Source organism: Physeter macrocephalus, chromosome 14 (genome assembly GCF_002837175.3).
Source record: "Physeter macrocephalus isolate SW-GA chromosome 14, ASM283717v5, whole genome shotgun sequence".
In the NCBI taxonomy this organism is placed as follows: Eukaryota; Metazoa; Chordata; class Mammalia; order Artiodactyla; family Physeteridae; genus Physeter; species Physeter macrocephalus.
In genome coordinates, this window is record NC_041227.1 from 21,014,689 (window position 1) to 21,026,738 (window position 12,050).

Genomic DNA, 12,050 nt, shown 5'->3' on the forward strand with positions numbered 1-12,050 from the left:
AAAAAAAATGGTTCTGATGAACCTAGGGGCAGGACAGGAATAAAGACGCAGCCATAGAGAATGGACTTGAGGACATGGGGAGGTGGAAGGGTAAGCTGGGACGAAGTGAGAGAGTAGCACTGACATATATACACTACCAAATGTAAAATAGCTAGTGGGAAGCAGCTGCATAGCACAGGGAGATCAGCTCGGTGCTTTGTGTCCACCTAGAGGGGTAGGATAGGGAGGGTGGGAGGGAGCCCCCAGAGGGAGGGGATTTGGGGATATATGTATACATATAGCTGATTCATTTTGTTATACAGCAGAAGCTAACAAAACATTGTAAAGCAATTATGCTACAATGAAGATGTAAAAAAACAAAACAAAACAAAACAATGATATAGTTTAGTTACAGTCCAAAAGAGGGAAAAAAAAAAGAGTAAAGAGTACTGCTTAAATCTGCTTTATTTCATAAGGGAAATAAGGAAACTCAAAGAGTATTTTCCTTTTATCGTGGCCTCATTTCCAAGGCCTGCACTTCCTAATAATTCAATTCAGGACAGTCTGAGAATTACAGCATGGCAAAAGGAAAAGTCATAGACGTGAGTGGTTAACTGGATGTAAAGGGTTACAGATCAGATGAATCAAAACATAGGAGAGGAAAATGGAAGGCTTTATATAGATAGGATATGACTTATTGAAAATCCAAAGTTAGAGCCCAGATTCACTCCTGAGGAGAAAGCATCAACAATAACAACTGATAGTGCTTCTCAGTTTTTGTTTGTTTTGTGGATGACCTTTGAGAGGTGTTTCTTTTGTTCGTGGATCATTTTCAAGCCAGCAATGCCCCTCAGTTCAAGTCTGGATGATCTGAAAGTCACAGCAAAGGAAGAATCAGTATCTTGCACATAGCAGGCATTCAGTAAACATTTTTGGAATGAAGAAATGAAGGGTTTTCAGGACTTAGTATGGATGAAGTGGGACAAGAATCAGGAGAATCAAATCCAGCTGCAAAGAAGAAATGGGCTATAGTACGTATAGTACAACTCACTGAAAACCCAACTACTTACTAAAGGGATGAAAAATGGGGCAATGAGTCTCAGGTTCTATTTGATTTATAATTCCTGAGAGCTGTTTCCTTTTATCTTGGTTTATTTTCAAGGCCAGAATGACCCTCTGAAGTTCAGATCTGGATAAAAAAGAGATTGATGATTAGTTATGGCAAAGGCAAAAAACTTGAGGCTTCTCAGCTCTTGCGATCTTGTCCAGGACTAGCTACGAAACCCAGGATCTCATGGGGTAGACTTACTTTTACTGCATTTTTCCTCAAAAAATTCCAACCATGATGTCTGCATTTGACAGAGCCAGTGATATTTCTCAAGTTGTTCCAAACCTTTCCCACTCTCAACTCCTGACTGCACGTTGCTATTTTGCTCTCACCAGAGCACCTAGCAGTTCTGCTTAATCTAGATGTGAGGTGACCCCCTTCCAGATAAGAGCTATGAAGAGGAAGGGCAGGCTCTGGATCCCCGGCTTGGCCACTTTCTCCGGAGCCTGACTATACTGATGATCTTTTTTTATTTTCAATCTCTGCCTGCTGCCTGTCTCTGATTACTCGCATGCTTGCGTTTCCCAGTCCTAGAAAATACCCTTCCATTTGGCTCTCCTCCACCAGACTCCTTAAAGAGAAGTTTTTACTTCCTACTTCAACTTTCTGACCTTCCTCCCATTAGCCCCTCAATCACAGTAATCTGGCTTCCACTCCCACTGTGCTAAAGAAAGCTGTTTCTGGCAAAGGTCACTGAAAACATATGAAAGATAATACATGAGGTCTTCTTTGAATTCCTCATCCTATTTGAATTCTCGCTAGTGTTGGTAGTACTCTGTGGAGTACTTCTTTCCTGGCCTCTGAAATATTGCTCCTTGTTTTTATACCTCTCTGGACATTTTTTTTTTTTTTTTCATTCACTCCTAAAATTTTGCCCATCCCTGAAATGTTGGTGTTCCTAAAGTTTCTACCCCTGAGTCTCTTCTCATGCCAACACATTCCCTGAGTGATATGAACCTGCTCCCTTAGCTTCAGGTACTGCCTGAAAATTCCCAAATCTTCATGTCTAGGCTGTCTCCACTTCTGGAGCTCTCTCTTAAAGAAGCACAGTAGGTTAATTAGAAAACAAATGAGCCAGTACAGGAAGACCTTCATCCATTTCACCTCCACTAATCCTGACATTTCTTTGCTGACAGGAAAGGAAGTTAGGAGGAGGGATGATAAGCCCTGTTACAGAACCCTTGGCACTGGAGATAGACCTCCCCTTAACGGCACATAACCTCTAAGCAAAATCTCATGGGAAGTAAGTCTCTGTACGGACACTATGTGCCAACATCCCTTTCAGAAAATAATAATGAGATGGCCCTGAAGTCAGCTAGAAGAAAGCAGAGTTGGAAGTACCACATGAGCGGTTCAGTTTGCGTCTTGAGTTTTTAGGGGGAGTTTGAGTTTTTACTCATTTGAGACCCAGCTTGCCACTGGTTCCCAAGTCCCACCCCTCCCCACGTGTGGAGAATGTAGAAGACTGGGAAATTGCCCAGGAGAGAGGGGCTATGTTCCAGGATCCAACAGCATCCTTTTAAACTGCCTGCAAGCATCCCATACACAACAGTTCCAGAACTGATCTTATCCCTCGGGTTGTACTCCCATTCTAGTTGACGGTATCACCTTTCACCCTCTTGGTCCAGATGGAAACCTGTTATTGGAGACTCCTCCTCTTCAGTAGTGCCCCCTTCAGTTCTAGGACAAAGTCGTCTCTCCAGACTGGCTCCTTTCTACGCTGTACCAACCTCCCACCATCTTCATACCTCTACTCTCTACCCCATGCAATCCACATGTGACACTGCAGCCAGAGGAACCTGTCCAAAACACATACTGATCATTCACCTCCTTTCATTAAAATCCCCACTGATAACGTGCACGCTTTTACCTTTATGAGATCCTTTGCAACCTAACTTGACCTGTCTTCCATTTTCATCTCTGGTGACTCCTTCCCTCATCCAAGCTACAAAGGTTTTCTTTGTAATTTTTCAAACACACCATGCTAAGTACTGAGTGCCAACTACGAGTTGGTCCCTCGACTATAAACTTTGGAATACAGTGAACATGAAAGGAAGGCCCCTGCTCTCATGCAACTCACATTTTAGTAGGAAGAGTCAGCGAATAAACAAATAGGATAATTTCAGATAGTGATAAGATGTTATGAAGACAATGAAATGGGGTGGATGGGGGGAGATGCGGGTCAGCTATTTTAAATACAGTGCTCAGGGGTGGCCTGACAAGATGACTTTTAGCTGAACTTGAAGGATGAGGAGGAGCCAGACAAGCAAAGATCTGGCATAGAGTATGTGGGGCTGTTTGAGCAGCACGTGAAAAAGGCTCTGAGGCAAGAACTAGTTTGGCAGCTTGGCATTTCCAAGGTTCCAAAACAAAGCAGTGAGGTTGGATCTTATTATATACCTGAGGAGGGGGACAATGCCCTAGATGAGGTGAGGCCAGATCACATGGGGCCTTATAGGCCAGGCCAAGAAGTCTGGATATTATTTTAAGGGCAAAAGGATCTACTGAAGGATCTTGAGTGAAGTACTGACGTGCTCTGATTTACCTTTTCAAATGATCACTCTGGCTCTTCTCGGAGAAGGTGTTTTTGGTGAAGCAGAAGGGTAAGCCTCAAGACCAGCTCCATGCCTTCAGGCTTATGCTCAGGCCATTCCTAAGTATGGAATAACAGTCTTTACTGGGTTCCAGGGTCCCAGTTCCCAGGAAGCTGAGAAAGTGGCCCCTTACTGCATTTCTTTCAGCCCAGGTCAAGCCTCGTTTAGCGATCAAGAAGAGATGGACAGGTGTCCCCCAATAAACCTTGCCTCACCAACTCTTCATTCAAAAGACCACTCATTAGGCGCTGGAGACACTGAGGAGAGTCCGACGAGGCCCTCCCCCGCCCTCGCTGTCGAGAGACCACTTTTTTCAGGTCCCTCCTCCATCTCCTAACTCAAGGGACTATTCTAGATCAGACTGTGTTTGGCGTCCCCGGGGCAGTGACAAACCCAGGCCCGTGGGTTGGCCGGGCAAAAGAGGCTTCTCCCTAAGATGAACGGGGCCGCCTCGCAACTGGCAGCCCAGCGGGGCCCAAACCAAAGAGCCACCAAGAAAGGGCGGCGCAGCCGACTCCAAGGCAGGATACGGACTACAACTCCCAGCAGATCCTGCGCGCGGACCGCCGATCCCTCCGCCCCCAATTTGCCCTGACGGCTGTGTCCACCGCTGTCCGCCAAGGGCCAAGTCCAGGTTTTCTAGGCCCCGAAGTCCGTCTTCTTATCACATTTCCGGAGAGGGACGGCTGGGAGCCCTGGAGGAGAAACGGACCTTTTTGAGGAGAACCGCGGATGCAGACCATCGAAGAGACGTCGTGCTGCGGCTCCCGATTTTCGCGCGCTTTTGGCGCGGGTGGTTGTGGGTAGCGCGCCCAGGAGGGAGAAAGGAGCTGGGGGGCCAGTGACCGCGGCACCCGCCGGGCCTGAGGGCATGGACGAGGACGAGTCCCACTCTGAGGGGGCGGCGGTGGTCGCCGCGGCCGGGAAGGCGCTGCAGGCCCTGTGCCAGGAGCTGAACTTGGATGAGGGGAGCGCGGCCGAAGCCCTGGACGACTTCACCACCATCCGGGCCAACTACAGCCTAGAGGTGAGCGGCGGCAGGTGGGGCGGCGGGACCGAGCTCGCCAGACCCCACCCCCGCCCCGCCCCTACCCCACCCTATGGAGCGGTGGGAGTTTCTCCACCGGGAAGGGTCTCTAACCAGCCCCGAGCCGAGGAGTGCGAAGCTGGAAGGGCGAGTGTAGATCAATCTCTCCATTTATTTTGAGGCGGGAAACCGAAGTCCGGAAAAGGAGTGGCTTGTCCAAGGTCACACGGCACTCAGGGGTCCCCTAGTCTTCAGACCAGTGCCACAAACGTCATGGGACTGCCCTTAAGTCTGCTTAAACAGTTACTCTAATGGCAGAAGCTTACGTGAATTGTGTGCCCAGACGCCACTGCCCAGCGTTTTAAATATGTCATCTTACTTGGTTCTCGCCGCCACACCTCTTCGAACATGTTGTGATCCCCGTTACACAGATGGGGAAGCTGAGCCCCGAAGAGGTTAAGCGCAAGGTCGCACCGTTAGAGGTGGAGCCGGAGTGAGGAGTCTGAGCCATAATCTCTCCACCCTTCCGCCTCGAGGTGTGGGTTGCTCTTTCGGCAGTATTGCCACTGTACAGCAGTTTGATCAGAGCCAGTGTGCGCACAATGCTTGTCTCCTGGCCCCAGCTTCCTCCTCTCTCAGATGGGGATAATTAGATTATCCTGATGCTAAGCACAGTGTCTGTCTCTAAACGAAATAAATCTAGGCTATCATTAGATTTTCCCCAACCGTTCTTGCATTAACTTCTCACAACAGCCCCGTGAACATGGCAGGGCAGCGAGTATTAAACCTGCTTTCCAGGCAATATTATCAAGGCCCAGAGGATTGTCTTGCCCGGGGTCGTTCTGCTAATTGTCATAGGAACCCAGGCAAGCATAAGCCCAGTATAGAGGCAGAATTGTGATGGAATGTATTTGCAATTACTCCGGTAGCCTTATGGTCAAAGGTTTTCCTGATCCAAGAGGGCTGGACTCACCCAGAGTGCTCTGCTGATTCATCACCTGGTGAAATAAGTAATCGGTGGCCTCTAAGGCATAGAGTTGGAAATTTGGAGTTGAATGTGTGTGTGCGTGTGCGTGTGCGTGTGTGTGTGTGTGTGTGTGTGTGTGTGTGTGTTTATGAGGGAGAAGAAGAGAGACTCTTGTATGTCTCCAGGGTAGGCCTGGATAGACTAGATGAAGGACAGTGATGTGCATCTCTGGGTGACACGACTGGAAAGCTGAGGAAAGAATAAGAAACTAAGGGAGATTATAAATTATAGTCTCTAGATTGGAAACAAACTTTTTAAAAGTCTGAGAAAGCATTTCTGACATCGAGTCCTCATTTGGTCTGTCACTGAAAAGCACTGCTGAGTGCAGACAGTGGTCAAGGTATTAAACCGGGCACATCTTTCAGATTCTTGAATGTGCCAAGCTTGTTCCTACTTGTGTGCTTTCTCCATGCCAGTCCCTGTGCCTGGAAACTTCCCTCACTCCCGACTGCAGCGAAAGTTGAAGAGGTGAATCTCCAGTTAGGCCGAGTTGATCAGGAGGTCTTAAATGTTTGACCGAATTCACAGCTGTGTGAATTAAGATTTTGTGAGTGTTTATTCTATCTAGAGTGTTTTATTTTCCTCTTCTTTTATGCTTTGTTTTTGGTGGAGGGCATTTTCATATATCTGCTGCTTCCTAAAAACCCCTCTGCCCAGCCCCTATCCCCTCTAGTCTACCTGACTAGCTCTTGCTTACCCACCCCACTTCCCCCGTACATTCTGGTGATTTTTCACCACTTACCACTTTTGTCTCCCTCTGTGAACCCTTCCCTGACCCCCAGTCAAAATCAGTAACTATACTATATTCTCCCATAACACTTTCTCTTCAATTCTTTTTAAAACATATATCTCACCAATTATAGATAATAGTATAATATCTGCTCCTCTTAGCTCTACACTTGGAGTACCCTGATGTTAGAAACTGTTTTTGTATTTCTAAGGCCTAGCGTAAAGGAACTAAATTAAATACTATAGGTGTTTTATTTATTTTTAAGGAAAAAAATCAAAGCAGTAATTTTGGTTCTTAAATTTTCTCTGTCTTAATAGTGTTTTCATCTAGTAGCCTGTATCCAAAAGCTGTAGAGTACTTGGATGCTATACCCAAACAATTCGTTAATCAGGCTTCTAAAAGTATTCAACCTTAAGCTTACCTGCCTCCTTTAATGCCTTGAGCAAATGAGACTTTTCACTATAGTACTTTAGGGTAGGAACACTAGGTCTTAGCTTTATTGGTGGCTACCCATTTCTACCCACCCCTTTTGGATTATTACAAGAAATCTTTATCAATCATTTTATTCTTTTAGAGTCTGATCTTAAAGAAGATCTGTACAACAGTATTGTGTTGTGCTATGAGATTTGAGTCTAGTTCTTAATTTTATGTAAAGCTCAGCAGTGAAGTCATAAAGTGAATCTAGCTTGGATAACTCAAGCCTAAAGCAGAGAATTAAGTGTTGAATTCCCAAATGTCACCTTTTTTGTAGCATTGTAAATTGAAGTGTTTGCTAAGATAGAGAGCCATACTTACTATTTTAAAGATTAGGGTAAATAATTCCCCAAATTTTTACCTCACAAAACTGACAATCTTCTTTGTGTTGTGATGGGTATTAATTTTAATATGTGTAATTCTCTTGCCATCTTCTACTCTCTTCTTTCCTTTCTCTGCCAAACTGGTTAAAAAAGAAACCTAAAACTAAAATGGTAGGAACTTCAGCATCATCAAGGCCATGACTGGTGTTATAATATTGAGAAAGCTAATGCTGAGAAATTGAAAACTCTTCAGTAATATTAGATTTGGGGTATAGGTGAGAGATCTATCTTTAGATTAATACGGATTTAGCATGTTACACAGGACTAAGAGTAAGGAGTTTTATTATTATTTGTTTTTCGCGGTACGCGGGCCTTTCACTGTTGTGGCCTCTCGCGTTGCGGAGCACAGGCTCCGGACGCGCAGGCTCAGCGGCCATGGCTCACAGGGCCAGCCGCTCCGCGGCACGTGGGAACCTCCCGGACCGGGGCACGAACCCGTGGACCCTGCATCGGCAGGCGGACTCTCAACCACTGCGCCACCGGGGAAGCCCCGAGTAAGGAGTTTTATACCCATTACTGCAACCAACTACGTTTTTGACCTTGGGCAAATATCTTCATTTCTCTGGCCTGTTAATACAGGATGAAAATTAGACCAGATAATTCTAAGATCTCTTTTGATTATAGAATTCAAGCGTTTTAATGTAGTATATCCATTTTGCTGTTTTATCTTTTGCCTGCCAGGGAGAAGTTATACACTGGTTGGCATGTTCATTATATGTTGCTTGCCGCAAAAGCATTATTCCCACAGTTGGAAAGGGTATCATGGAAGGAAATTGTGTTTCACTTACCAGAATACTACGTTCAGCTAAATTAAGGTAAAGCACTTTGATTTTTCAAACATTATAAGTCCTAAATTTAATTTTAGGATTTAATTTCTCTTTATTTTAAATCATTTAGCTTCATCCCATTCGAAGTTTGTTATCCATATAGGTATCTTTTCCCAATTCTCACATTCTTTCTCTGCCTTTCTTCCTTAAATTCTAACTTCAGCCAGAGGCCTCTAAATCTTTTTAGATTTAGAGGTTCTAAATCTTTTTTCTCTGTAACTTTTTCATTAATATTTTAAATTTGAGAATAATTTCAAGCTTTCAGAAAAGTTGCAGAAATAAGAAAACTACAAAGAACAACCATGTACCCTTGACCTAGACTCACCTTTTATTGATATTTTACTCCATTTGCTTTATCATTTGATCTTTTTCTCTTAAATAGTATTGTTTTTCCTCAGCTATTTCAATTTAAGTGGTGTCCATTATAGCCCTTTACCCCTAAATACTTCAGTGTGCATTTCCTTAAATAACTACAGTACAGTTATCAACTTCAACAAAGTTAACATTGATACAGTAATTTTATATAATCTAGCATCTCTATTCTAGTTTTATTGGTTGATCCAGTAACATTCTTTTTTTTTTTTTTTTTTTTTGTGGTATGAGGGCCAGAGCCATACTTACTATTTTAAAGATTAGGGTAAATAATTCCCCAAATTTTTACCTCACAAAACTGACAATCTTCTTTGTGTTGTGATGGGTATTAATTTTAATATGTGTAATTCTCTTGCCATCTTCTACTCTCTTCTTTCCTTTCTCTGCCAAACTGGTTAAAAAAGAAACCTAAAACTAAAATGGTAGGAACTTCAGCATCATCAAGGCCATGACTGGTGTTATAATATTGAGAAAGCTAATGCTGAGAAATTGAAAACTCTTCAGTAATATTAGATTTGGGGTATAGGTGAGAGATCTATCTTTAGATTAATACGGATTTAGCATGTTACACAGGACTAAGAGTAAGGAGTTTTATTATTATTTGTTTTTCGCGGTACGCGGGCCTTTCACTGTTGTGGCCTCTCGCGTTGCGGAGCACAGGCTCCGGACGCGCAGGCTCAGCGGCCATGGCTCACAGGGCCAGCCGCTCCGCGGCACGTGGGAACCTCCCGGACCGGGGCACGAACCCGTGGACCCTGCATCGGCAGGCGGACTCTCAACCACTGCGCCACCGGGGAAGCCCCGAGTAAGGAGTTTTATACCCATTACTGCAACCAACTACGTTTTTGACCTTGGGCAAATATCTTCATTTCTCTGGCCTGTTAATACAGGATGAAAATTAGACCAGATAATTCTAAGATCTCTTTTGATTATAGAATTCAAGCGTTTTAATGTAGTATATCCATTTTGCTGTTTTATCTTTTGCCTGCCAGGGAGAAGTTATACACTGGTTGGCATGTTCATTATATGTTGCTTGCCGCAAAAGCATTATTCCCACAGTTGGAAAGGGTATCATGGAAGGAAATTGTGTTTCACTTACCAGAATACTACGTTCAGCTAAATTAAGGTAAAGCACTTTGATTTTTCAAACATTATAAGTCCTAAATTTAATTTTAGGATTTAATTTCTCTTTATTTTAAATCATTTAGCTTCATCCCATTCGAAGTTTGTTATCCATATAGGTATCTTTTCCCAATTCTCACATTCTTTCTCTGCCTTTCTTCCTTAAATTCTAACTTCAGCCAGAGGCCTCTAAATCTTTTTAGATTTAGAGGTTCTAAATCTTTTTTCTCTGTAACTTTTTCATTAATATTTTACATTTGAGAATAATTTCAAGCTTTCAGAAAAGTTGCAGAAATAAGAAAACTACAAAGAACAACCATGTACCCTTGACCTAGACTCACCTTTTATTGATATTTTACTCCATTTGCTTTATCATTTGATCTTTTTCTCTTAAATAGTATTGTTTTTCCTCAGCTATTTCAATTTAAGTGGTGTCCATTATAGCCCTTTACCCCTAAATACTTCAGTGTGCATTTCCTTAAATAACTACAGTACAGTTATCAACTTCAACAAAGTTAACATTGATACAGTAATTTTATATAATCTAGCATCTCTATTCTAGTTTTATTGGTTGATCCAGTAACATTCTTTTTTTTTTTTTTTTTTTTGTGGTATGAGGGCCTCCCTCCGCTGCAGCCTCTCCCGTTGCGGAGCCACAGGCTCCGGACACGCAGGTTCAGCGGCCATGGCTCACGGGCCCAGCCGCTCCGCGGCATGTGGGATCCTCCCAGACCGGGGCGCGAACCCGGTTCCCCTGCATCGGCAGGCGGACGCTCAACCACTGCGCCACCAGGGAAGCCCGATCCAGTAACATTCTTGATAGCATTTTCTTCCTTCAAGATCCAATCTTAAAAAAAAAAAAAATCCAATCTAGGATCAGGTATTGCATTCACTTACCATGTCTCCTTTAAACAAGAACATTTCCACAGCCTTTGTCTTTTATGACATTGACATTTTTGAAGAGTATAGTTCACAATCACCCTGCCCCCCTTTTTAATAGATTGTTCCTTGTTTTGGATTTGTTTCATGTTTCCTTATGATTAGGTGCAGGTTTTACATTCCTAGATGGAAAACTACAGAAGTGATTTTTGTGTCCTCAGTATATCACATCTAGAGGCACATGATATCCTTCTGCCTCTCATTGGTGATGTTAATTTTGATCATCTGCTAATGATGTTCTCTTGTTTCTCCACTGTATGGTTAATATATTTTCCCTAGCAAATACTAAGCAATTGGTGGGTCTTAGCTATAGCTTTTACTTGCTCTGGTATCAACTGTATGGAACTATTTGCCTGAATACCAAACAACAGAAATGGAGTGATTCAGATTTGGATAGTTGCTAATGTTCATAATGACTATTTGAGGTCATTGTCTATTTGCTATCCTGGGTTTCCAGGACAGAGGAGAAAGTGTAAAGCCCTATCCAGTGAGGGTTAAGTTTCAGTTCATGCTAAATTAAAAAAAAAAAAAAAAAAATCCTCAGAACAATTTTGGTTTCTATAAATGGAAAAAGAATTAAGTCAAGACAATTTTTTAAACTTTAGTAAATATAATTTTTGTCATTCATGATAAAAACAAAATGAAAATATAACTAAGATAAAAGGAGTTAAGGTAATTTTTTTAAATTGAGCAAAACCTTGTCCATTGTCATATGATCTTTTTCTATTGATGTTTCTCATCACTGGCCATATTAAATTTTTAAATCTTTGTAATAATAAGTTGTTGTGGAAACTGAACAGTACAAGCTCATGATAAACATTTCAAATAATGAAAAGAGTTCTGGAGGTAGATAGTGGTAATGGTTAATGCCACTGACGTGTACACTTAAAAATGGTTAAAATGGTAAATTTTATATTGTATATACTTTTACCACAATAAAAGAAAAAAGGTTTAAAAATTTTCAAATAATACAGAAGGGTTGAAAATAGAAAGATTTCTTTTTCCATTCCCCAGAATTTACCACTATTAGCAATTTACTGTTATTAAATTGTTAAGCAGGAAAAAATCTGTTTTTCAGTTTTTTGTGTTTTATTTGTAAGCATAAATGAGATCATTGCTATATGTATTTTTGTGTTGCTTTTCTTACTTTATATTCTGGAAATCCTTCTATATCACCATGTATAGCTCTACCTCATTAATTTTTTTTTAATGACTGTGGGATGTTTTAAGTTATAAGGATGTTTTATGTATTTAGCCAGCCCCCTTATTGATGAGCATTTAGATTATATCCAGTCCCTTGTGATTACAGACAAGTGAACATTATTGTAAGTGTGTATTTCAGATAAATTCCTAAAAGTGTAGTGATGAGTCAAGAGATACTTTTTAAAATGTGGATTGGGGCTTCCCTGGTGGCGCAGTGGTTGAGAGTCCGCCTGCCGATGCAGGGGACGCGGGTTCGTGCCCCGGT

General features: G+C 42.4%; 1 protein-coding gene and 1 long non-coding RNA gene across 6 annotated transcripts in view; one reads left to right on the forward strand and one right to left on the reverse strand.

Moving 5' to 3' along the window:
- Window positions 1–367: 367 nt before the first annotated feature.
- On the reverse strand, window positions 368–4,477 carry LOC102987080 (uncharacterized). Of its 2 annotated transcripts, none has more exons than XR_002892460.2 (3): window positions 4,394–4,477; window positions 3,633–3,740; window positions 368–849 (listed from the first exon to the last, which is right to left on the reverse strand). It is a non-coding gene; the product is annotated as an uncharacterized lncRNA (long non-coding RNA). The 2 variants fall into 2 exon arrangements; XR_003682886.2 differs by lacking the exon at window positions 4,394–4,477 and adding an exon at window positions 4,075–4,239.
- Window positions 4,478–4,552: 75 nt separating this feature from the next.
- Window positions 4,553–12,050, forward strand: part of RBL1 (RB transcriptional corepressor like 1) — an 81,429-nt gene continuing 73,931 nt past the window's right edge. For 2 of the 4 annotated variants that reach the window (XM_024128373.3, XM_028498926.2), the window contains exon 1: window positions 9,518–9,647. In XM_024128373.3, coding sequence (XP_023984141.1) covers window positions 9,595–9,647 — 53 coding nt within the window. In that variant the 5' untranslated portion in view covers window positions 9,518–9,594. Of the gene's footprint in view, window positions 4,709–8,003; window positions 8,138–9,517; window positions 9,648–12,050 lie in introns of those variants that run through there. The other 2 variants (XM_024128371.3, XM_024128375.3) reach the window with 2 other exon arrangements.